We start from the raw sequence: 22,662 nt of genomic DNA, 5'->3' as shown, positions 1-22,662 counted from the left end.
AGAATCATGGAAGCTCTCCGGCGATGCATGATGAGAATCCTCCTCAGAAATCAACTTCGCGTATCAACAGTATTTCTGCCTCTCAAACTTTTTTCACTTTGGAACAGTTACTTGCAAGTCCCGGGCGTGCTGGCTTACCAAAACTGGATCCTAAGCGACCTCCGGATACTCTCTGGTGAGAATGTTATGTATCTAACCTATAGTTTATCTTTATGTTTTGTATTTTCAATGATCCTCATTCCTTTTATCTTATGTTTTGTAGGTTTGACCAGGATTCTTCGGTTGCTGCTACTGTCCGGGCCATTTTTGAAAGAGATTTCAAATCAGCTCATGCCAATTGGACCCAAACACCAGGTCCGGTTGTAAACCGGTGGTTTGAAACTTTTGCGGTAAGTTACAGATTGTTGATGTGTTTAAATTACAGATTTTGTTTGTTTATCACTTGATTCATTTCTCTGTCTTTACAAGCAAACATATAACTGGGATGCGTCCATCAATGGAAGAGTTAGAGCTGAGTTTGAAAAGAAGTTGAAGAGTCGGATGAGTGATCAAGTGTCTCGGTGGAAGGGTAAGTGGAAGAAGAGAGGTAATGACGCAATGCCGCGGTGGCTTGATCCTACCGTATGGGATGGCTTGGTCCAGTTTTGGTGTGAACCAAAATCAGAAGCAAAGAGTATCAATAGCCGTAATGCTCGCTATAGTGATCCTAATGGCACCGAAATACATAAGCACCGTTCTGGTCAGACCTCTTTTAAAGCCCGAGCACGAAAGCTTGTAAGTATCTCTGTTTAACACAAGTTCATTATTCATATCATATCTACAATATAGTAATATAGTTGTTTCATTTCTCTGTTTTTAGTCTGAGAGTACTGGTGAGCCACTACCTGATTTCCTGCGAGTACTAGAAGACACTCATAGGAAACCTGATGGGTCGTTTGTTGATGGACTGTCTGAGAAGGTGTTCAATGAAGTGTCGTCAAAGATAGCTGAAGCTGAGTCTGAGCTATTATCAGCGGATAACATGGAGAGTAGTGCTTCTGGCGGGTTATCAGTAACTGTGAAGAACCAAATCTATGCCGAGGTAAAACATGCTTCATTGTTTTTGTTAATGTTTGTGTTTGTGTAAACTATGTGTGTAAACACTTATGGTGTTTATGTTTGTGTAAACACTTATGGTGTGTATATGTTTTGTTGGCAGGTTGCTCCGAAGAAAAAGAACCGGATATATGGGGTTGGTAACATGCAAGCAGAAGCATCTTCAGCTCATATTGGTCAACCGCCTCCTCCTGATGAAGATCCACTTGTTCTAGCTGCGAAGCTTGCTGCTGCCGAAGCTGTTCTTGCAACTCAGGCAACTCAGTTATAGAAGATGCATAGTTATGATGCATACTTTGATTATCTTGCAGAGAAAGATCCAGAGTTTGCTGCAAGGTTTCGCCGAGAAGATACAGCTGTTGGAGACATAAACACCGGAGAGGCAACCGGCAAAGAAGCTACTGGCGGCCAAGCAACCGGCGGAGAAGCTACCAGCGGCCAAGCAACCTGATGAACTCTCTTTCTCTTAATGTGTAATGTGTAATGAACAGCTTAGAACTTGATCTCCCTTGTAAACTTATTTTGTTATTTGAAAACTTAGTACTTCTAATTACAGCTTTAATTTGTATAAGTTATAAGGTTTAATTCTAATTACAGGTTTAATTTTAATTATAGGTTTAATTCTAATTAAGCTAACCAAAATGAAAAATTTAATTTTTTTTATACCATTATTATTATTTGCGACGGAAAACATAATTGCAAAAGCATCGCAAATTTGCGAGAGAAATACTAGATACGACATTTGCGAGGAAATTGCTTTTTAAACAAGTCCTCGCAATTTGCGATTAGTTTGCGAGGAAATTTTTTTCTTCGCAAAAGTTGCGAGGGATTTGCGACGTTGATCGATTTGCGAGAAGCGATTTGCGAGGAACGAACTTTCCTCGCAAATACCTTGCTTTTGTCGATTTGCGAGGGATTTACTACATATTCGTCCATCGCAAAACCGTTGTTTTCTTGTAGTGCAATAAAATGGAGGATTTCATTTGTTCTTTTTTCAAACCAAAACTAAACTTATAGTAGCTTACAAAAATTAACTCTATTAAAATAATTTATATTTTAGTGTAGCAGTAGACATTTTTCAAATCATTACAAATTTTGCTTTTAAAATTTACCAATCCAGATTTTAGCTTTTTAAAAATCTTTCACAACAACTCTCTACTTTTTTGTTTCAATTATTAAGATTTGGTTAAATCAGGCAACAGTTAACAAAATACAAAACCAGTTTTACATCTACAAGATTAATTAATTATAGTTAGAGCCTCAATCAATCGAGAAAAGTGTCTATAAAAAAAACATTTGCAGTCTTATATTTAGTGGGAAATTTGAATTTCAGGTATACAGCACGAAAATCTATATTTTATACAAGTGGTTATCTTTTGGCATTGTGTTTTTAAATATATATATAGTCTAATATAAAAACGTGAGAAATTCAACGAATGTCCCTCGAAAATTGGCGTCGAGATTTAACGTCGGCCTCATCATCTAGAGATACTTTTATTTCTCTGTGGTTATAAACTGATAGGTTTTTAAGTATCTATCCTATCCATTAGATCTCCCCGGCCGTTTGTCGTTTGATACACTAATCATTGACTCGCTGTAGTTAAAATCAAGAGAACCACATAAACATTTCAAATAATACTTATAACTTGATTATTATTTTATTAGGACAAAACAATGGTTCCGGTCTGTAATCGAGATATAGCTATTCAAAAATGAAGTGCCGGTCTTGAATTTAACTACAGAGAGTCAATGATTAGGTACATGCATTAGTGTATTTATAAGACGATTCGGATCATATATCTATTATGATGTCAGTCTAAACGAACTGTGAACCACTAACTTGCGTTGAGTTCATAAAAATAAAGAACAACAGTTTCGTTTAGTTAGTAAATATGTTCTGGAAATTATTAACATAAACACGTAACATCAATTTTTAATCTCTAGTCATGTGAAAAAAAAAAAAAAATCATTTATTTTTGCAGTGGATGAGACTTCATCTCTGGCGAAAGTAAGACGGTTTTTCAACTGGTTTACAAAGCAACCACTATAATTAATTATTTCACATAATATTTTGTAAGTTACTAAAAAAAACCAGAATAATGCATGCATCTATAGTTTTATCTTCTCTCTATATATATGACTTCCTTATTAGTACTCCTTCACTCATCCTCAGCCTCCTCTTTCAGCTCCCTTATCTCCCTTTGTCAACTAATAACCAAAAGCCATGAGCATGATCCAAGACTGGCCTGAGCCTATAGTCCGTGTCCAATCCTTATCTGAAAGCAACCTCCGAGCCATACCAAACCGTTATGTCAAGCCTCTATCTCAGCGTCCAAACATAACCTCTCACAACAAAATCAACCCTCACACGGCCACCACCATTCCCATCATTGACTTAGGTGGCTTATACACAGACGACATAACTCGTCAAGCCAAAACGCTTGATAATATCTCAGAAGCTTGTAGAGAAAGGGGATTTTTCCAAGTGGTGAACCACGGAATGAATCCGCAGCTCATGGACCAAGCTAAAGCAACATGGAGAGAGTTCTTTCATCTTCCCATGGAGCTAAAAAATATGCATGCTAATTCGCCCAAGACTTACGAGGGATATGGAAGCCGACTAGGCGTAGAAAAGGGTGCTATTCTTGATTGGAGCGATTACTATTTTCTTCACTACCAACCTTCGTCTTTGAAGGATTACACCAAGTGGCCTTCCTTGCCTCTTCATTGCCGGTATATTTTGTTTAAAAATTTCTTCTTACTTAGTTATAATTATATAAAAAGGAATTTCGTCACGTTTATGGATCTTTTTAATAAAAAGATTTGAATTTCCTAGCCTACTCACGTAACTCTAATCACTTCAAGCTCAATATATGAAACCTAAGATATTTTACAATTAAGTCTCTTTCTGTATATAATATTCATCTTGGAAAACTAAAGGCGACGTATACTAGTCCATCTTTTTTAGTGGATTATTAATTCATAACGCACGCACATGTTAAGAATATACTGCTAGTTGTTCAGTCGAGCTATTATTATATCTTAAAATTGATTCGAATTATATTTTAAAGAGATAAAAGAAAGAAAACCGAAATCTTCAAATTTTGGTTTTTCTTGTCATTGAATTATATAGGGATATATTGGAGGATTACTGCAAGGAACTTGTGAAATTGTGCGAGGAATTGATGAAGATATTATCGAGAAACTTGGGATTGCGAGAGGACAGGCTTCAAATTGCGTTTGGTGGTAAAGAGGAATCAGGAGGATGTTTAAGGGTTAATTATTACCCAAAATGCCCTCAGCCGGAGTTAGCTCTTGGTCTCTCTCCGCACTCTGATCCCGGCGGATTGACCATTCTCTTGCCGGATGAACAAGCCGCCAGTCTTCAGGTTCGTGGATCCGACGACGCATGGATCACAGTCGAACCAGCTCCCAATGCTTTCATCGTTAACATTGGTGACCAAATTCAGGTGACTGTTTTATTCGGTTCCTTTTTCATATTAATTACTTATTTATATGTATAACTATTTAACTATAAAAAAAATTAAACCAAAATTCAAACTAAGAATTTGGATACATTTGCTGTTTGCTTTGACTTATGTCATTACTCATTAGCTAACCAATAATATTCGATTTCCTCCATAATAATTTACTAATTTCGTTTCTTCATTATTTTTAGACTAAAAATTATCAATGATAACGAAACGAAAGTAATATCACGTGGAGGGGACTTACTAATTTTTTTTTCATTTTTTTTTTAAGTTGTTAGTTTTGATAAAGCACGTGCATGCATCTTTCTTCTTCTTCTTCTTCGTTGTATTTTCTTTTTAGAAAAAAAGGTAAAAGGGTTTTGGAAAGAAAATATAAAGTTGATTGGAAATAAATCTACAATAAGGTATTGGTGAAACCACGTCGCCATATTCACTTCCGTTCTTTAATTCGACATGTGCCTCTACTAAAGGAAAAAGAAAAGGTCCAACAAAACCAAAGGGAACAGGAAGAAACAATTTCAACGTCTAAGACAAAGCTCACACATTGTTTACATGTTTCAAACGTGCTATAACCATAACCGCCGACCTAGTCAAACAAGAATCATTTTGATGTTATATTTTTAGCCACTTATTACTTTATTTGCTTTGTTAGAGTAAAATCCTATTATACGGCCTATTTATCATTTAACGAACGTTGAACATTTTGGTTTTGGTTAGATGCTGAGCAATTCAATATACAACAGCGTAGAACACAGAGTGATCGTGAACCCTGCAAATGAGAGGTTGTCGTTGGCGTTCTTCTACAACCCAAAGGGCGATGTTCCGATCGAGCCGTTGAAGGAGCTGGTGACCGTAGACTCACCACCTCTCTACTCCTCCACCACATACAATCGCTACCGTCAATTCATTCGTACGCAAGGACCACGTAGCAAATGTCATATCGAGGAACTTAAATCCCCTCGATAGTAGAACGTGCGTACATTTGAAGTTTTTATAGTGTTTTATCATGTTTTCTTGTCGTATAAATAAAGAGCAATGCTTTTATCTGTTACGTACTGTATTATAAATTGTGTTGTTTTATGAGGAGGTTTGCATTATGTTTTTAGGATATGCGTTTGATGTACGCATGTTTTTCTTCTGTTCGTTTTTTTTTTACATGATAAAAGGTTGTGCGCTAAGTAATATATTCACAATATTGTTTTTAAAATATTACTGACGTTTATGTTTATGCCATATTTTGTGGATTTGAGGTCTTTTTTATATATGTGTAAAATATTCTCGGTTTTTGGTGCATCTGTTGTAGCGAGAAACCTTTTTGTTAAAGCTTTTGACGCCAGATCTGTAAAGAGTTTTTGAGAAATGAGTTACCTTTCCGAGTGACTTGATTACTCTTTCTTTTCCCATTCCATTAGGTGAATTAATATAGAAGTATCTTGGAAATTTTACGAATTTCTATATATGTTGTAAGCAAACTACTGACATATGATCATGGAAACAGCCACGATCACAAGCTAGCCTAGAGCTACGAGGAACTCAACTGTTCAAGTATACATATGATGATTCACACACAGAAACAAAGTTGTTTATGAGCAATATAGATACTGTTTAGTAGTCTCGCACACCACATCGTATGCAAAACAGGACAAATTAGAACAAAGGCAACAGAACAGAAACAACAACTATATATTGGATAGGGTCACTTACAGTCTCAGAGAACATGTCTTGCAGTGCCGTTGCAAGTTTTCACTTTCATCTTCCAAAGAATTGAGTAAGTGCAAATTAGCAAGAACTTTCTCCGTACCCAGCTCTGTTAACAATCAGCATCAGAGACAAACCGATGTGTATTTCGATGTTCGTGTATTGGAACTTGGAAGCTACGCTTGTTTTTGTTCCTCTCTGTTATTTCCTCTAAACACAAAAGGTGCAATGTTAAGAAAAACAACTCGTATAGTCAAGAAAAAAACATCATCCAATGTTAAGAGAATTTCAAAAGCAGTGCAACAAAATGGAAGCAAAACCCTATTAGGCGGTGGAAAGCACATTCTGGATTAAAGTAGTAGAAAAATAAAACAGATTACAAAATTAATAATAAAGACGAAGAAAGAGATAATAGTAATATATGATATGATGTGCATCGATCACTTATTCTTTCGTTTGACCTCATTCAGTTTCTTCTCCAACCAACCAACGTAACCTTAAATCCAAATTTTGTCATAAATACCAGTGAAAGATGCGCATGAACCAAATTAGTGCTTGGGATTTTTGTGAGGCGACCTGTGCAGCATCCTAATCAACCGGATTAGAATACCGATGAAGATTGAACATACCCATGGAGTTCAATGCTGATAGGTTCAGACTTGCAGATAACTTCAAGAACATCAAGCTCTCCAAAAATCTTGACTTGTTCATCAAATATAAGTCCACAATATTTGGCATCAAGTTTTCCAAGGGGAATACTGGATGCACAACCACGTTCAGGAGTATTGTAATCAAAAGACCTCTGTTGTTTCAGTAAAATCACGAAAGATATCTTGCACTTCGGAGTGTTTTTCAGAAAGTTGATTCACTATAGTAAAAGAAAACTCTGCGCGTCTTCTCCATCCAAAAGGCAAAGACTCAGCATCAGGGACCGCCAGAGACAGATACAGAGACTCATCATATTTATTTCCCTTTAAAGTCGCCACAACACGCCTGCAACCACAAAAACCATTGAAAACGTTAATGCATGGAAGCCCTATAATACCTAAAACAATGTATATTTCTTACCAATTACATCCATCGATCACGAATACATCAGAATATATCTTCTCATCATATTGCAAAGAAGAGAAATTATTAATCACCCATGTGAACTGGTTCTCATAAAGTCGATCCCCCATTGAAAAGACTTCTTGCAGCCGCAACCGGAACAATTGAAACCCTAGATCCGCTCGCTTATATCATCAAACCCCGTTTCTTTTTTTTCTCTATATATATATATTTGATTGTGTTTACTTGTGTCTTGGGCTAAAAGGAAAAAGTCTTAGAAGAAAAATGGAAAGACAAACTCGAATCTAAACAAATATGTAACAAATTCTTCACATGTTTATCAAAAATAAAAATATGTAGCAAATTAGAAAAAAAAATTTCTTTTTTTTTTGGAGAATATTGAAAAGAACCATATTTCAAAAATAGATACCGATTAAATTAGTTTTTAGAGACAAATAGTAAGCTCAGTAGCTGGGCAAAAAAAATATGAATAATTTATTCTTTAGGTTCCTTCACAAAAAATGAAAAATGATCTTATCCTAAAAGTGTGAATTGTGGTAAGAATCATGTTAATTTTATCCGAAATCGTTTATAGCGTGATATAAAATTAATCTTGAAGATAAGACAAACATGTCTTCTTCCATCTTTAACTTGATGATTATATTGAGATTAATTAGAGAGAGCGACTTGGTCAGTTTAAATTAAAGTTGCAAGCATGTGCTCGTGTGTGTGGACGTGTACTGTCTCGACTTCTTGTAGCAATAAGTGGATCATATTGTTAAGTATACAAATACGCCACATGAATAAAAATGTGCCACATGAATAATTTGAACTGGTCAAGTAAAGCTTTCACTGATTTGGAATTTTTTTTTTTCTTTGAAAGATCGATGCGAAATTATTTAGAGATAGACTAATTATAGACAAACAAAACCATAAATTAGAGTTGGTACAATCATGCTCCCTTGAATTGAGCCAAACCAGAAATTCATATGAAGAATTGTAACAAAATGACAGCTGAGCCGAGTCTAAAATCAGACCAAACCAAACCAAGATGATAAAAAGTCGGTTAACGAATATTTTTTAATAAAAATAAAATTTGAGTGACCTTTGAAAGTTTGAGCAGCTATTAAAAATAAGAATATGAAAATGTCGAACTAAGCTAGCCATGATTTTTATACACTATATTTTACTATATTTTTATACATTCTAATTATATTAAGTAGGCAATCTTTCTTAATTCACGCACAATTGGCGCACACGATTCAAATATCAGTGAGGAAATTCACAATCTCCCAAGGATCTTCATCATACTCTGCTTCCATCCATGTCTCGAATGTCGTCCAATATCTTTTATCACCAGATTCTTTTTTATTTTTAATTTTTATTTCATTCCAAAACAAAATAATAATGATTTTGCTGGTTTATTAACTTTTTTTTTGTTGGTTTGTGTATATATTATATAGGGACGTGATGCTCCGTCGTAGCCTAACATCAAAGCCGAAAAAAGATCATCTAGCAAAAATATTATCAAAAACAAGAAAATGTTTCCACATATTGTAGTTATGTGGAATAGTGTTTTCATCGGTTTTTTAAACCACATTTGGTTTTATTTTTTGGTTTGGTATATTTTATTGTGGACACTATGTTAACAAATTTTATAATCTGCTGGAGCCACATATTTGCTTGTTCAAAGAGTGTTTGGATATGTAAAACAACCAACCTCACGAGCGTTATTTTCAAAGTTGTTTTGCCTTTGTTGATAGTCCGAGTATGACGCGTCCAACTACATGTTCAGAGTAGTGGTGTGATTTGGACCATACACTAAGACTAGGGCGTTTTCAAGATTTCAAACATAAACAAAGGAAGGAGTAGTGGAAACCTACTTCTGCATACTAAGACGGTGGCAGTTGTTCCTAGGAGCAAGACGAGCACCATTCATTTTCGTCATTTACAAATAGCAGTTTACCTAAACAATATGTAACAAATTAAAAAAGAATAATTTTTTTTTTGTTGATAATATAGAAAAGAAACATATTTTAAAAACTGATACCGATAAATTAGTTTTTAGATACAAATAGTAAGCTCGGTAGCTGGCCAAAAAAATGAATAATTTTTTCTTCAAGTTCCTTCACAAAAAATTGAAAAATGATTTTATCCTAAAAGTGTGAATTATGGTATGAATCATGTTAATTACATCCGAAATCGTTTATAGGTGTGATATACAAATACTTTTAGAGATAAGACAAATATGTCTTCTTCTATCTTTATAAGTACTTGATGATTGTATTGGGATTAGAGAGAGCGACCTGGCCAATTTAAAGTTGCAAGCATGTGCTCGTGTGTGTATGGACGTGTGTCTCGACTTCTCGTAGCAATGAGTGGATCATATTGTTAATTATGCAAATACGAGATACTAAAAATGTGCCACGTGAAAATGGTTTGAACTGGGTGAAGTAAAGTTTTCACTTAGAGATAAGCTAATTATGGACAAACAAAACCATAAATTAGAGTTGGCACGATCATGTTCCCTTGAAATTTGAATTGAGCCAAACCCGAATTCATATGGGAGAATTGTAACAAAAATAGCAGGCAACCCGAGTCTAAAATCAAACTAAACCAAACCGAGAGATGATAAAAAGGCCGGTTAAGGAAGAGATGTGTCCATGAAGAAAGAGACGAAAGGGAAAAAGATGCAAAGAAGAGCGTTTTGGTACAAATCTGTATTTTTCCTATTGGCTCTTTTTTTCTTCCGTTCTTTTAACCTCCACCCTCATTTTTATGGCGCGTGTATTTCACATCCAATTCTTCAACAGACTTTTTAATCTTATTTAACGAATATATTTTTAATGGGAATAAAATATGAGTGACCTTTCAAAGCTGTGAGCAGCTTGAATATGAGAATGTCGAACTAAGCTTTGGAGTGTGTTCACTATTCACTATATTTATTTCAAACTATCATATTTAGCCATGATTTTATTGCATAATATTTTATCTAAAAATTTTTTTAAAAATATTCATATAAATTATATTTTATTTTAAATTATAATATAAACAAAAAAAAATTTAATATGTACTCTAGCACGAATCTTAATCTAGTTCTGTTTTATTTGGTTTATGTGTCCATATTAGAAACATTATAACAAAATTATAATATTATCTTAAGAACTCTAATAAAAATAGTACTTAACATATAGAGATGAATGATTGCATGTTATATGTAGATTAAGTTGGTCATCATTTGTATTGATTGATGGATGATTCAAATTCATAAACAAAACTAATAAAACTACCTAGCAAAAGATGTCAACGACTTTGATATAAAATTTGGTCACTCTAAACGTTCTCGACCAGATTTGGCCTACATAAATCATCCCTTTAACTACTCAAAAAATCATATCATAATTCATTGAATATATACATGTATGACTTTTCTGAACTTAAATAAATAAATTAAAAAAGTCCATAAAAACCATTCTAATTGATTTTGGCATCATCCTAGTTGGCAGCCTTTGAACATTAATTTAATAGTAATTTAATATCTTTGCTTTACCGAACACAGAAGTTTTTATTCCTCAAATCTTATTTTAATAACAATCAAATTATTATTAATACAGTATTAAAAAAAAAAAAGCATTGTATTTGGTACTACTAGTAAATTCCAAAACAAAACAAGTGGGAAGGGGGCGCGTGGGATCAAATTCAATGTCTCTCTCTGAAATCGAACCATCGCCATAGGCTTCTTCACACACACAAACCTTTCTCCTTCCTTAATTAATTTTAACTTCAAAATTAAATAAATATAAATTTGATTCATTTCCAATTTTTGATTGCTTCGTTTCTTCTTCAAGTCTCTCTCTCTCTCTCTTCGTCTCTTTTCGTCAGATTCTCTCACCCAGAGAGAGCCCCCCCCCCCTTTCAACTCTCATGGCTGAGTTGACTCAGGCCTCCGATGTAGTTTACTCGCCTCGTTCGTTTCAAGTGTGGAAGACTTTGGTGGACTGGCTCGCTTTCTTCTATCAGATCTTTCTTCAGATCCTTCGTGCCGTTGGCTATCATCCTCTCCTCTCTTCTTCTTCTTCGTCTTCTGCTAAAGCCACCGCTGATGGTTTCAAACCTTTGCCGTCTATTGAGTTGCTCGATAGGGCTGATGAATCTCCCACCACCGTCGATATCGCCTCCAGCGATGGTGAACTTCAGAGACTTAAGGTATCTCTTTCTTTGGAATTGAATTGGTCAAAGTCCTTTTTTTGGATTTTGTCTTTTCTTGTTGCTGCTTTGAAATTGAGAATCTGTGAACTCTCTAGTTAGGGAGGAACGAGCCTTAAGTTCTGGATTAGCACACTAGGTTTACTTCATTGTTCATAATTAGATGCAAATTTGTTTGCTTTTTAGCATAAACGTGCCTTATACATAGAGATTACCAATCTGTAGTAGATGTCTACTACTACTACTGCTCAAGCATACTTTAGTTTAACATCTAGTTTTTGCTTTGATCAATGGAATCAATAGGAAAGTAGACTTGAATTCGAGTTTTTTTCTGGTGTTAAGCTCACAGATTGATGGAGCTACTTTTGTTGATGAGTATATGGGTTTAGGACAGTGTATGCTTCATTTTGTAGCCTTTTGAGTATCGTGTATCTTCCTTATTCATCATTTAGCTCATTGATTTATTGAGTATTGTAAGTCTTATTTTAATGTATCAAGGAGCCTTTTCATTCATTGCTTACTTAGTTAGTTAGTGGCAAACTAATTTTAGTTCTCACTTTACCTTACTGAGTGTCAGTAGTATCCTGCAGATTTATGTTCTTCTTGTCTGGAGCCAGTTAGAATAGTCTAATTTGGTATTTGGTAGTTTTAAGAGTAGTCTGAGAACGGAAGATGTCTTTGCAGGTAGTTCTAGACTTGGATGAGACTTTAGTGTGTGCATATGAGACGTCGAGTCTGCCTGCTGCTTTACGCAATCAAGCAATTGAAGCCGGATTAAAGTGGTTTGAGCTGGAGTGCTTATCCACAGACAAGGTTTCTTTCAGAACCTATATTCTTCTATAGTTAATTTTCATGTCTTTTTTTTCTTCTATATTATGACACAAGTCACTCTTGTTTATGAAGGAATGTGATGGGAAACCTAAGATCAATTATGTCACGGTGTTTGAGCGTCCTGGACTGCATGAGTTTTTAGAGAAACTCAGCGAGTTTGCAGATCTTATTCTGTTTACAGCTGGTCTTGAAGGTCTTTTGATTTACTTCTCAGTGTTATTATGTTATGTCCTCAAATCAATGCTCACATACATAATCCTAACAGTTGAAAATTCCATGCTTCATGTCCGCAGGATATGCGAGACCGCTTGTGGATAGGATAGATACCAGGAAAGTACTCAGCAACCGACTTTATCGACCTTCAACAGTCAGCACGTAAGTTATCCTGAATTAGGTTGCTCTGTTCTATCTTTCAAGAAACTAGTTTGTGGTAAGATTACTGAGATTTTTTATTCATTGTGTGCAATTCCTAAACAGGCAATACAGAGATCATGTGAAGGATCTGTTAAGCACATCAAAGAATATGTGTCGGACAGTAATTGTTGACAACAATCCTTTCAGCTTTTTATTGCAACCATCAAATGGGATTCCATGTATTGCATTTTCCGCTGGGCAGCCAAATGACACTCAGGTCTCTATTAATCATTAATCCTCTCATACATTTTGAACCCTTTAGACTATTGTGAATCTTGGAAACTAATCGGATTATAAAACTTGCAGCTCTTGGATGTTATTCTACCGCTTCTGAAACAACTGTCAGAGGAAGACGACGTACGGCCGACACTTTATGATCGCTTCCGCATGCCTGAATGGTTTGAGAAGCAAGGCATACCACCTTCGTGCTGGAACTCTTAACCAGATAAGCGGAGAGTAATGGTGAAAACAGAAATATCAGAAGTATGTGTTCCACACACAAAAAAAAAAATGGCAGAGGACTTGTTTGGAACAGTAGTTACAGCAATGGAAGCCACAGGAGAAGAAGGAAGGCACATAAACTACCATTCGTATTGTCTATAATCTATATGGTAGATTCCTTTTACAAGATTAAACTCTTTTACACATTCTTGATGTCAAGTGATTCTGTAGATTTCTCTGTAATTTTGTTAATGATCAAGCTTTTTTTCTTCTTTTGGGATGGTTCTGTTTGGATTTACCGACATACGGATTAAACCGAAATAGAAATTGGGTGTAGTATGAAAAAATAAACAAGAATTTACTATGCATAATGATAACATGAGACCTATATTCACTATCCGCATCATTATCCCCAATCTAAGAGTGACATACTATAAAATATGATTCTTATAAATGATGAAAAAAACATTAGTATTTTTTTGTAATAGGATACATTGACGTCAATTATAATTCAATTCATACAAAATTAGTGAAATAAGAATTGTACTAAATTTTCGCATTGAAAAATTATTGTCTATTTTTTCATAGATACTTAAAAATACAGGATGAGCATTTAGACTGCATATGCGGGGAGAGATACAACCCAGGATCAAACTGTAGGAAGTTGTTCTTCAAGCGCCAGACTGAAATCAATAGATTTCCGACGAAAGAGCAGTGGAAGATTTCTGTGGATGTAAACAAATACATTTTTACTTAAAAATACCTTGAATACTACTCCCTTCGTTTTCTAACACTTTTACATAGATTAAGAAAAACATTGTAATGGTTAGCTATAAATGCATTATTTATTTATAATAATATATTTTTAATAATAATTAACCAATAATAATTCATCGATTTATGAAATTCTTCATTATTAATTTTTAAAATTTGCAACTACCTAGATTAATTGATAAGAATTTACAGAAAATCAATCTTTGTGATAGAAAAAAAATATTGTAAAAAATTATTCATTATAATACAAAAGAGTATAAAATATGATTCATATAAATGATGAGAAAACACTAGTATTTCTTTTTTAATAGGATCCAGCAAAAAGTATTTGTTGTAGATTGAAATCTGAAAGTTAAAGTCAGGATCTATCAAAAAGTATTTGAGGCAAATGTTCCTAATTATAGCTCGCATACATTCATTATTACAATCTCCTTCTCTATAAAATACCCATTTTTTAAGTTTCATTTAATACATTATTACAGGTCAAAAGAGTTCGTGAGGGGTTGGTTACATAACAAACCTGTCATGTTCCTAATTCTTATAATTAATTGTATTTTCTTGCAACTAATCTTTAATTTTTTTATGGTCGGCCCTTCTCATGTTTGTTGTTTATAAGTGGATCGTTGTGAGCTGTGCTTAGACTTCTAAGGCTTTCTCTTTTCGCACATCTAAATTAAGTCTAACTACTCCCACAAAATTTTACCTTTTTGGGCTCGTTTTATTTGCTAGTTTACTTTTTTTTTGTTTGTTTTATACTTATTCTTCCAACTTCAGCTGGAAACCAATATCAAGAACACAGACGCGTGATAGGAATTCGTAAATTACACTGAGAGATACATTATTTTCATTGAATATGAGGTTGATATGACATATATATGCCTCAGAAAATTAGATGTTTGAGGTGAGTTTTAGTTTACGGTCGAATTAATCTGGTACGCCAACTCAAGCTTTTAGAACTAGTCTTGCATGCATTTTAATTATTTTAGAAAATAACAATGCATAACTCACTGTCTTGCGTGTTTGATTATTTTCATGTGAAAAACAATATAAACAGTTTGACATTTTAGTTCCTTAACTAAAATATATATATATGTTGTTGTACGGTTTGACATTATTTGTCGCATATGTTGCTTTTTAGGATTAACCTATTGCCACGAATACCAGCACTCTTAATTATATTTAGATAAGTATATGAAAACTGCAGCCTATGTGAATCAGCCATGGGGTATTCAAGGCATCTTAAATATATATATACTATATATTACTACTATTTTTCTAGTTTTGCAATGTGTTAATAAATTCAAACTCAAGTTATTTATTGTTCACTTACAAGTTTTGGCAAAAATAAAAAAATAACAAAATTATGAAATACTTAATTACAATAGATCATAGAAATCGAACACTGAGTAAAATTACGAATAAATTAACAAACTTATGGTGGTTTAGTAATTGAAATTTTCACTATGGAGTTGGAGGAACAAAATATGCGTTGTCCGACTATGATTTCAAATTTATAATCTAGGTTGATTACTAGAAGTTTAAAGATCGATACAAGTTTTGGTTCGAGATTTTCATGATAGTAATTTTTTTTTCTTCCTTGATTGATTTCATGATGTTTTACCACATACAGTATGTGGTCTAAGAGCTGGACCAATAAGCCTTCTTTCCATTGATATCTTAAAGTCTTAGAATCTTACAAAAAAAAGCTTAAAAATAGACCGTGAAAAAAAACCTTATTGACGCATTACATATGTCTAGACTTAGTCAATTAGTCCTCAGATTGTTAGATTCGGTAATTAGAACACTGAATTTTATTATATAGTTGACCGAGCAATCAATCCACTAACACCATTTACAAAGTTCAACTTGTATCATATTATTGCCATTGTTAAATCAAATACAAACATAGATATTATTTGCAAATAACAGCAATAAACAAAACACACGTGAAGTTCATGCAAGTACGTGTGTACTATGTAGTCAGTCCGTAGATATCTTTACTCATGGTTTTCAATATTGATAACGCGCGAACCTGAACCTTGAATAAAAAATAAACATCAAAACAAAGGAGATGTATAAATATACTATATAAAAAAATAGAGCAGGTGAAAATGAAATATACTGTATAAATAAGTCAAGTCAAAACTTATTGTTACGAGAGTGTACGTATTTGAAGGGAAAAAGAGGTGAGAAAAATGTGTGGCGTAAGAGAGAGATTCAGAGAAGGTTTCTCCCAAGTCTGTCGTCCATCTAATTCTGGTCTCAGCTTTGACTTCATTTTCTTTCATATATTTATGAATACTACTATACTGTACTACTTAGGGAATGTTACTAAATTATATTGAACCGGTTAATGGCAATATTGAAGCAAATGAACCATTCAAGTTCTTTGGTCAAACATGGGCAGCAGCCATATATATGTTGAATAAGTTTTTTTTTGCTTTATAATTTTGCTGTCGTTTTTAGTTTATCATTAATTTCCTCTCTTTCTCTTTTTGGGACTTTTCGTCAAATCAATTTTCTGACTTCTCTTTATTACAAAACCGGAAGAACTCCCTACGAAAGTACATGCATCATGCATGCGCGTTTAGAATCCATGAATCGTTCTTTTCATCCATTTCTCAAAAAAATATAACAAATCTTGTTGCTATTACTAGAATTCTTACACGTTTATCATACAGTGCAGTATAATCATAAAAAGTTCTCTGAATTGCAGTTAGTTTCCACTTTTAATAAGATGTAATCTAAAAATAACAAAATAGTTTGCTGAATATAATTAACAAAATAAGAGCGTACGATATCCAAAAGAATATGAATGGTGAGGTTGAAAAACTTATTGTTGAAATATTAATTAAAGTTTTTAACAAAAACGAAAAAAAATATTAATTAAAGAACTATAATAGTTTCAGTTTTCAAGATTATAGCGTAAGTTTTGATGGATGAACATAGTATTGTGAAAAGGTAATTTTTGGTTTTATGGTTGTAGATTTTTTTTCATTTATGATCTACCTAATTTTTCTAAAATTATATTAACACAAAAATAAATACTGTATTACTATAATTTGATTCTTAGTTGACCTATCGATGACGATGGGTGGACGACACATTACTTAGGTGTTGACTGGTTCTCCCGCTACCTCCTGTAAACGCTATGTTTGCGGGTGATAGCGGTTGCTAGCGATTGGAACCAATCACATAAAACGCTTCCAATCGCTCCCAACCGCTTTAAACCACTGAATTCCAAAAGCTGCTTCCCGCAAGCGTTTGCGGTTGCGGGCGATTGCGGTTGGAACTTTTTTTTTTTTTTTATAAAAAACTTAAAAGAAATCAATGATAATGAAATTCTTTTGTGTTATATCTTCTATCTAACCATTTTACTCATTAAAGATGGGAAAAAATAAAGTACAAATATGATTACAGAGATTATAAAATAAACAATTAGAAGAAAATAATATTCTAATTAACAATAACCCGGAAAACTTGATGTAAATTTAATGACACATCGCACATAAGTTCAAAAAAATCTAAATAAATATAATATTTCATTAGAAATTTTTTAAAAATAAGATTATTTGTGAAAAATATTAAAACAAATTATTAGTGACTCTTCTCAACTCTCACTTAACCATTCCTACCGATGCAACTACTGACCCAGATCTAAGAGAAAAGAGAAAAGATCTACGATCTAAAGCATATATTTTGTCATTTATCAAATTATTTGATTAAATTTTTGGTGAAAAGCCAAATGCATAAAAGAATAAGTATTTCAATATGAAATTTATTTGTTTTTTGAATAATTATTTTAGTATTTTTTAATAAATTTAAATTATAAATCAAGTTTAATTAAAAAATTTATGTTTTTAAACATTTATATATTATATATCACATTTATTATGTTCCAACCGCTATTGCACCCGCTGGTCAACCAGTCGTAAATCTCCCGCAAACGCACCAATTTTAAACTGCTAAACCAGTCGTTCAAAACGCTTAATAACGCTTGAAACCGCAATCGCCCGCTTCTGCAATCTCCCGCAACCGCAACCGCAGCGTTTGAACCAGTGAGACTCTTAGTCTAAATTGTATTTAACCAAAATTAAGGATAGTTTTTGAATGAGGAAGGTCTAGGTGAAAAAAAAGAAAGTTTGTATAGAAAAACATTGAACTCTTTACCCTTAGATATTGCATACTTAGTCAAACATAAAAATTGGAAAGTTCAATAAATCAGAAATTCACACAGTTTTAATAACTTCACACAAGAGAAAAAGAGAAAAATAAAACAATTTTGGAAACATAGACCTTATAATATAATTTGAATTGTTATATATGGCCAAAAGATTTAATTTTCTTTATATTATTCACACTACTTTTGCATCATACGAGCGGTTGTTGCATGACTAATATATTAAATCTCCCATATATTAGTAATATACTACACACATACATACACATCGCAGTAGTTGTGTTATATTTAAATATTGAAACGGTCCAAATAATTCAATTCAAAATTTCTTTCGAGAATCTTTAAAAGGTATAACAGTAGAGATTTTCTAATTTTAAAACATATCTTAATTAAATGACAAATTTACACTCTTTTGTTTTCCATTTTCATATATATAGATACTAATGAATTTCCTTTTTAAAAAAACAAATCTAATAATTACTACTCGTATGTATGTTTTAGAAAACATTTAATATCTCTTGTAATAAATTAAAAAAAAAAAATCAAAAGAAAGACAAAAACGAAACGTGGACACTCGAACATATATTTAAAAACGCATCTTCTTAAGCTAATCTCTCTCACTAATTTTTTTTTTTTGTAATTTACTGTTTTGTCTCTCCCCTAATAAATCTCAAAAACGTCTTCTTCTTCCTTCTTCCTTCTTCTCTCTGCTCTAATTACAGAGTCTTTTGTTGAGAGAGTTTTTTAAAAATGAACCAATCCAATTCAGTGTCGAAGACGACGACGAAGACAACAGTCAAATTCAACCTCTGTAGATGAAGAGGTTCATCAATCCAACCGTGACGTTTTCCGTCACCGTCAACGTTGCCGTTATCTTCCTCCTCTTGTCTCCCGTCGTCACCTCATTAGGATCAGGCTCAACATACGCCGTCGTTTACGGCTCCGACACCGTCTGCGCTTTAATCTCCGGCCAACCCGCGCAGCGTATACTCTGTTACGACACGCGCCGTCGTACAAACGTCACTCTAAACCCCGGCGTCTCATTCTCCTCGATCGCCGCCGGTGATAATCTCCTCTGCGGTATACGCTCTGGTGGTTACAGCCTTCTCTGTTGGGACAACGTAGGAAGCTACACTCTCGATCCCAAAAGAATCTACCTCAACGACACCGTTTTGCTCCAGAGTCTCTCCGTCGGCGATAAACAAATCTGCGCCACCGTCAACGGCACAGGTTCCGTAAAATGCTGGAGAGACTCCGACCAATCGAAACCTCCGGCGAACGAGAAGTTCCGGTCAATTTCATCCGGCGTTGGTTTCTCCTGCGGCGTTTCGATTCCAAACAACCGGATCCTTTGCTGGGGATCCGATTCGACCAAATCGGGTCGGATCCAAACCGGATTCGGAAACACGTCGATGATGACCATAACCGCAGGTGAATCACACGCCTGTGGATTCAACACTACCGGGAGTTTGATTTGCATCGGAAACAACGAATCTGGTCAGCTTAATGTTGTTACATCGAACCAACCTAACCGTTACTCATCTCTCTCACTCGGATCAAACTTCACCTGCGCGACGAGAAGCTCTAACAACTCTGTTGTTTGCTGGGGAGGAGGAGCAGAGAGGTTCAACAATGTCACAGACTCGATCTCGTTCGAGTCGATATCTTCGGGTCCGGGTCTAATCTGCGGGTTAGTATCAAGTAACCTCTCAATCATGTGTTGGAACCCTACAAATTTCTCAAGAATCTTCCTCCCTTTCCCAGAAGTCTTACCAGGTCCATGCGTTGCATCTTCATCCCTTTGCTCTTGTGGTATCTATCCACAATCTGATAAGCTCTGTTCCGGTTCCGGTTCGATCTGTAAATCATGCCAGATTCAGTTCCCAGCGAGTCCTCCGAGTCAGTTTCCTCTTCCTCCACCGTCATCACCACCGTCAGCTTCGTCTCCTCCGTCGAAAGCTTTAACGAGAGGGTTGTTAGCGTTTGCGATCGTTGGATCAGTAGGAGCATTCGCAGGGATATGTAGTGTGGTTTACTGTTTATGGACTGGAGCTTGCTTGGGGAAGAAGAAAGTTCATAACTCTGTTCAACCGACGATAACTCGCGGCAGTTCTAATAGCCGGTCTAACAGTTCCAATAGCCGGTCTTTAACCATAAGACGTCAAGGGTCAAGAATGCTATCTATGAGGAGACAGAGAAGTGGAACGTCGTCGATGAAACACCCGGATAAAGCTGAAGAGTTTACCTTCTCCGAGCTAGCTTCAGCCACAGGAAACTTCTCTCTAGAGAACATAATCGGTTCGGGGAGCTTCGGCGTTGTTTACAGAGGAAAACTCAGCGACGGGAGAGAAGTCGCGATCAAACGCGGCGAAGTGAACGCGAAAATGAAGAAACTTCAAGAGAAAGAAACCGCGTTTGACTCGGAGATCGCGTTTCTATCGAGGCTTCACCATAAGCATTTGGTGAGGCTAGTTGGTTACTGCGAGGAGAAAGAAGAGAGGCTTCTTGTTTACGATTACATGAAGAACGGTGCGCTTTACGATCATCTACACGACAAGAACAACGTGGAGAAACACAGCAGTTTGATCAACTCATGGAAAATGCGGATCAAAATCGCGTTAGACGCGGCTAGAGGAATCGAGTATCTACACAATTACGCGGTGCCACCTATCATTCATAGAGATATTAAGTCGTCTAACATCTTGCTAGACTCGAATTGGGTCGCTAGAGTTTCGGATTTCGGGTTATCATTAATGGGTCCAGAGTTAGGGAAAGATCATAACCATCATCATCATCATCATCAACAACGTCCAATGAAAGCTGCGGGAACGGTCGGATATATTGATCCAGAGTACTACAGTCTCAATGTTTTAACGGACAAGAGCGACGTGTATGGACTGGGAGTGGTGTTGTTAGAATTGCTGACAGGCAAAAGAGCGATATTTAAGAACGGTGGTGATTTGGAGGAAGGGAGTGTTGAAGCTGCCCCGGTGCATTTGGTGGATTACTCGGTTCCAGCGATTACAGCGGATGAGCTTGGGAGGATATTGGATCCGAGAGTGGGATCACCGGGGCTAGGGGAAGGAGATGCGGTGGAGCTGGTGGCTTATACGGCTATGCATTGTGTGAATGCGGAAGGGAGAAATAGACCGACGATGACGGATATAGTTGGGAATTTGGAGAGAGCATTGGATTTGTGTGGGGATAGTCATGGGAGTATCTCTAGTAGTGGTATTTGCTCTATTGTCTCTGATTGAGAGATTCAAAATCAAAATATTTGACTCTCGTTTCTTTGATTTTTTTTTACAATAGGAAAATTATTTTGAGGATTTCATTGTTTCTCTCTTAAATATTTTCGGACTTTTTTTTGGATGAATTTTTTTTTTCCGTCTGTAAATAGTGTTAGCGTATGAAAACTGGAATATTCAATTATTCATGGTCTAACCCCTTTTGGTTGGGGAAATGTATCATTTGGACAGCGGAGACGAGAGCGAATGATTAAAAGTTGGAAATCATTAATTTATTGGTTTTTTGTGTATGAAGGAAGATGAGAATTATGATGTCGTTCTTTTGGTCAAAACGTATTGTTAATTTTATTTATGGAGGCCGCTTGTTAGGGAATAGTATACATTACTACTCCATAGCTTTGGCGTGGATGTAATCTCTAGTCAAAGTGCCGTCCATGTGGGTTGTGTTGTATCTTGGAAATTCCCAAAACCATAAAAAGCTTTAAAAGTTAAGAGTGTATAGAGAAAAAGTAGGTGGGGTCTAGTTATTACACTTGTAAAGTTCTCATATGTTTGACATGTCATCATGCCATGCCAACAAACAAATCCTCCAAGTCTGTTTGACTTTGAAGATTCCAATTTATTACCGGTCCCGGTCAATACTTTCTGTCTTTTTGGAATTTTCCTAATTATCAAGAAATTTCTTCTACTTCCAGATTCCTAAAATAGGAAACATCCCCAATAAAAAAAAATGCAATTTAAATCTTCTAAAACCTTATTTATCACTCTCACTATTCATTACAATAGATTTTTTTGATCTTTGATCAGAAAAATAAAATGTTTGATTAAGACAATATAACTATAGAATGTCAGTGGTTTTGTTCATGTATCCGCAAAGCATTTAACATGATTACATTGGTCCCAACAATGAAATAAAATCAGTGTTAGTACTATTTAGTGGTAATGTCGTTATACATGCGGTGACAGCTAATTTAACTTCCCATTCATTTAACTTNTAACTATAGAATGTCAGTGGTTTTGTTCATGTATCCGCAAAGCATTTAACATGATTACATTGGTCCCAACAATGAAATAAAATCAGTGTTAGTACTATTTAGTGGTAATGTCGTTATACATGCGGTGACAGCTAATTTAACTTCCCATTCATTTAACTTGAGCGGTGCTTCTAAAGTTTTAATGCTGTATTCAATTATGATCAACGTGCGATGGGCCTCGGAACTTAAATATATACACA

The 22,662-nt window shown here is 35.0% G+C and overlaps 4 protein-coding genes across 6 annotated transcripts; 3 read left to right on the top strand and 1 right to left on the bottom strand.

Annotated features, from left to right (window-relative positions):
- LOC104781486 (probable 2-oxoglutarate/Fe(II)-dependent dioxygenase) lies at positions 3,278-5,683 on the top strand. 3 transcript variants are annotated; one of them, XR_002037608.1, is made up of 4 exons: positions 3,278-3,828; positions 4,229-4,565; positions 4,858-5,197; positions 5,304-5,371. XR_002037608.1 is itself a non-coding variant. In XM_010506166.1 (3 exons), exons 1-3 carry the CDS (start codon positions 3,320-3,322, stop codon positions 5,550-5,552), a joined length of 1,095 nt encoding a protein of 364 aa, XP_010504468.1. In that variant the 5' UTR covers positions 3,278-3,319; the 3' UTR covers positions 5,553-5,683. The 3 variants fall into 3 exon arrangements, 2 of the variants coding, with proteins under 2 accessions (XP_010504468.1, XP_010504471.1); XM_010506166.1 differs by lacking the exon at positions 4,858-5,197 and having other exon boundaries at positions 5,304-5,683; XM_010506169.2 differs by having other exon boundaries at positions 4,858-5,389.
- Positions 6,886-7,465, bottom strand: LOC104784103 (MATH domain and coiled-coil domain-containing protein At3g58370-like). Its single transcript, XM_010509169.1, has 3 exons — positions 7,353-7,465; positions 7,154-7,277; positions 6,886-7,086 (listed from the first exon to the last, which is right to left on the bottom strand). Exons 1-3 carry the CDS (start codon positions 7,463-7,465, stop codon positions 6,886-6,888), a joined length of 438 nt encoding a protein of 145 aa, XP_010507471.1.
- LOC104781485 (carboxy-terminal domain RNA polymerase II polypeptide A small phosphatase 1-like) lies at positions 11,146-13,500 on the top strand. The gene is made up of 6 exons (XM_010506164.1): positions 11,146-11,540; positions 12,225-12,353; positions 12,444-12,564; positions 12,665-12,746; positions 12,849-13,002; positions 13,092-13,500. The coding sequence occupies exons 1-6, from the start codon at positions 11,259-11,261 to the stop codon at positions 13,224-13,226; spliced, it is 903 nt and encodes a 300-aa protein (XP_010504466.1). The 5' UTR covers positions 11,146-11,258; the 3' UTR covers positions 13,227-13,500.
- LOC104781484 (putative serine/threonine-protein kinase-like protein CCR3) lies at positions 18,795-21,703 on the top strand. Its single transcript, XM_010506163.2, has one exon. It carries the CDS (start codon positions 18,996-18,998, stop codon positions 21,435-21,437), a length of 2,442 nt encoding a protein of 813 aa, XP_010504465.1. The 5' UTR covers positions 18,795-18,995; the 3' UTR covers positions 21,438-21,703.

The sequence above is a fragment of the Camelina sativa genome, chromosome 4, assembly GCF_000633955.1.
Source record: "Camelina sativa cultivar DH55 chromosome 4, Cs, whole genome shotgun sequence".
Taxonomy (NCBI): Eukaryota; Viridiplantae; Streptophyta; class Magnoliopsida; order Brassicales; family Brassicaceae; genus Camelina; species Camelina sativa.
Note: the sequence above shows the minus strand (reverse complement) of the source record. Positions and strands in the feature narration are given on the sequence as shown.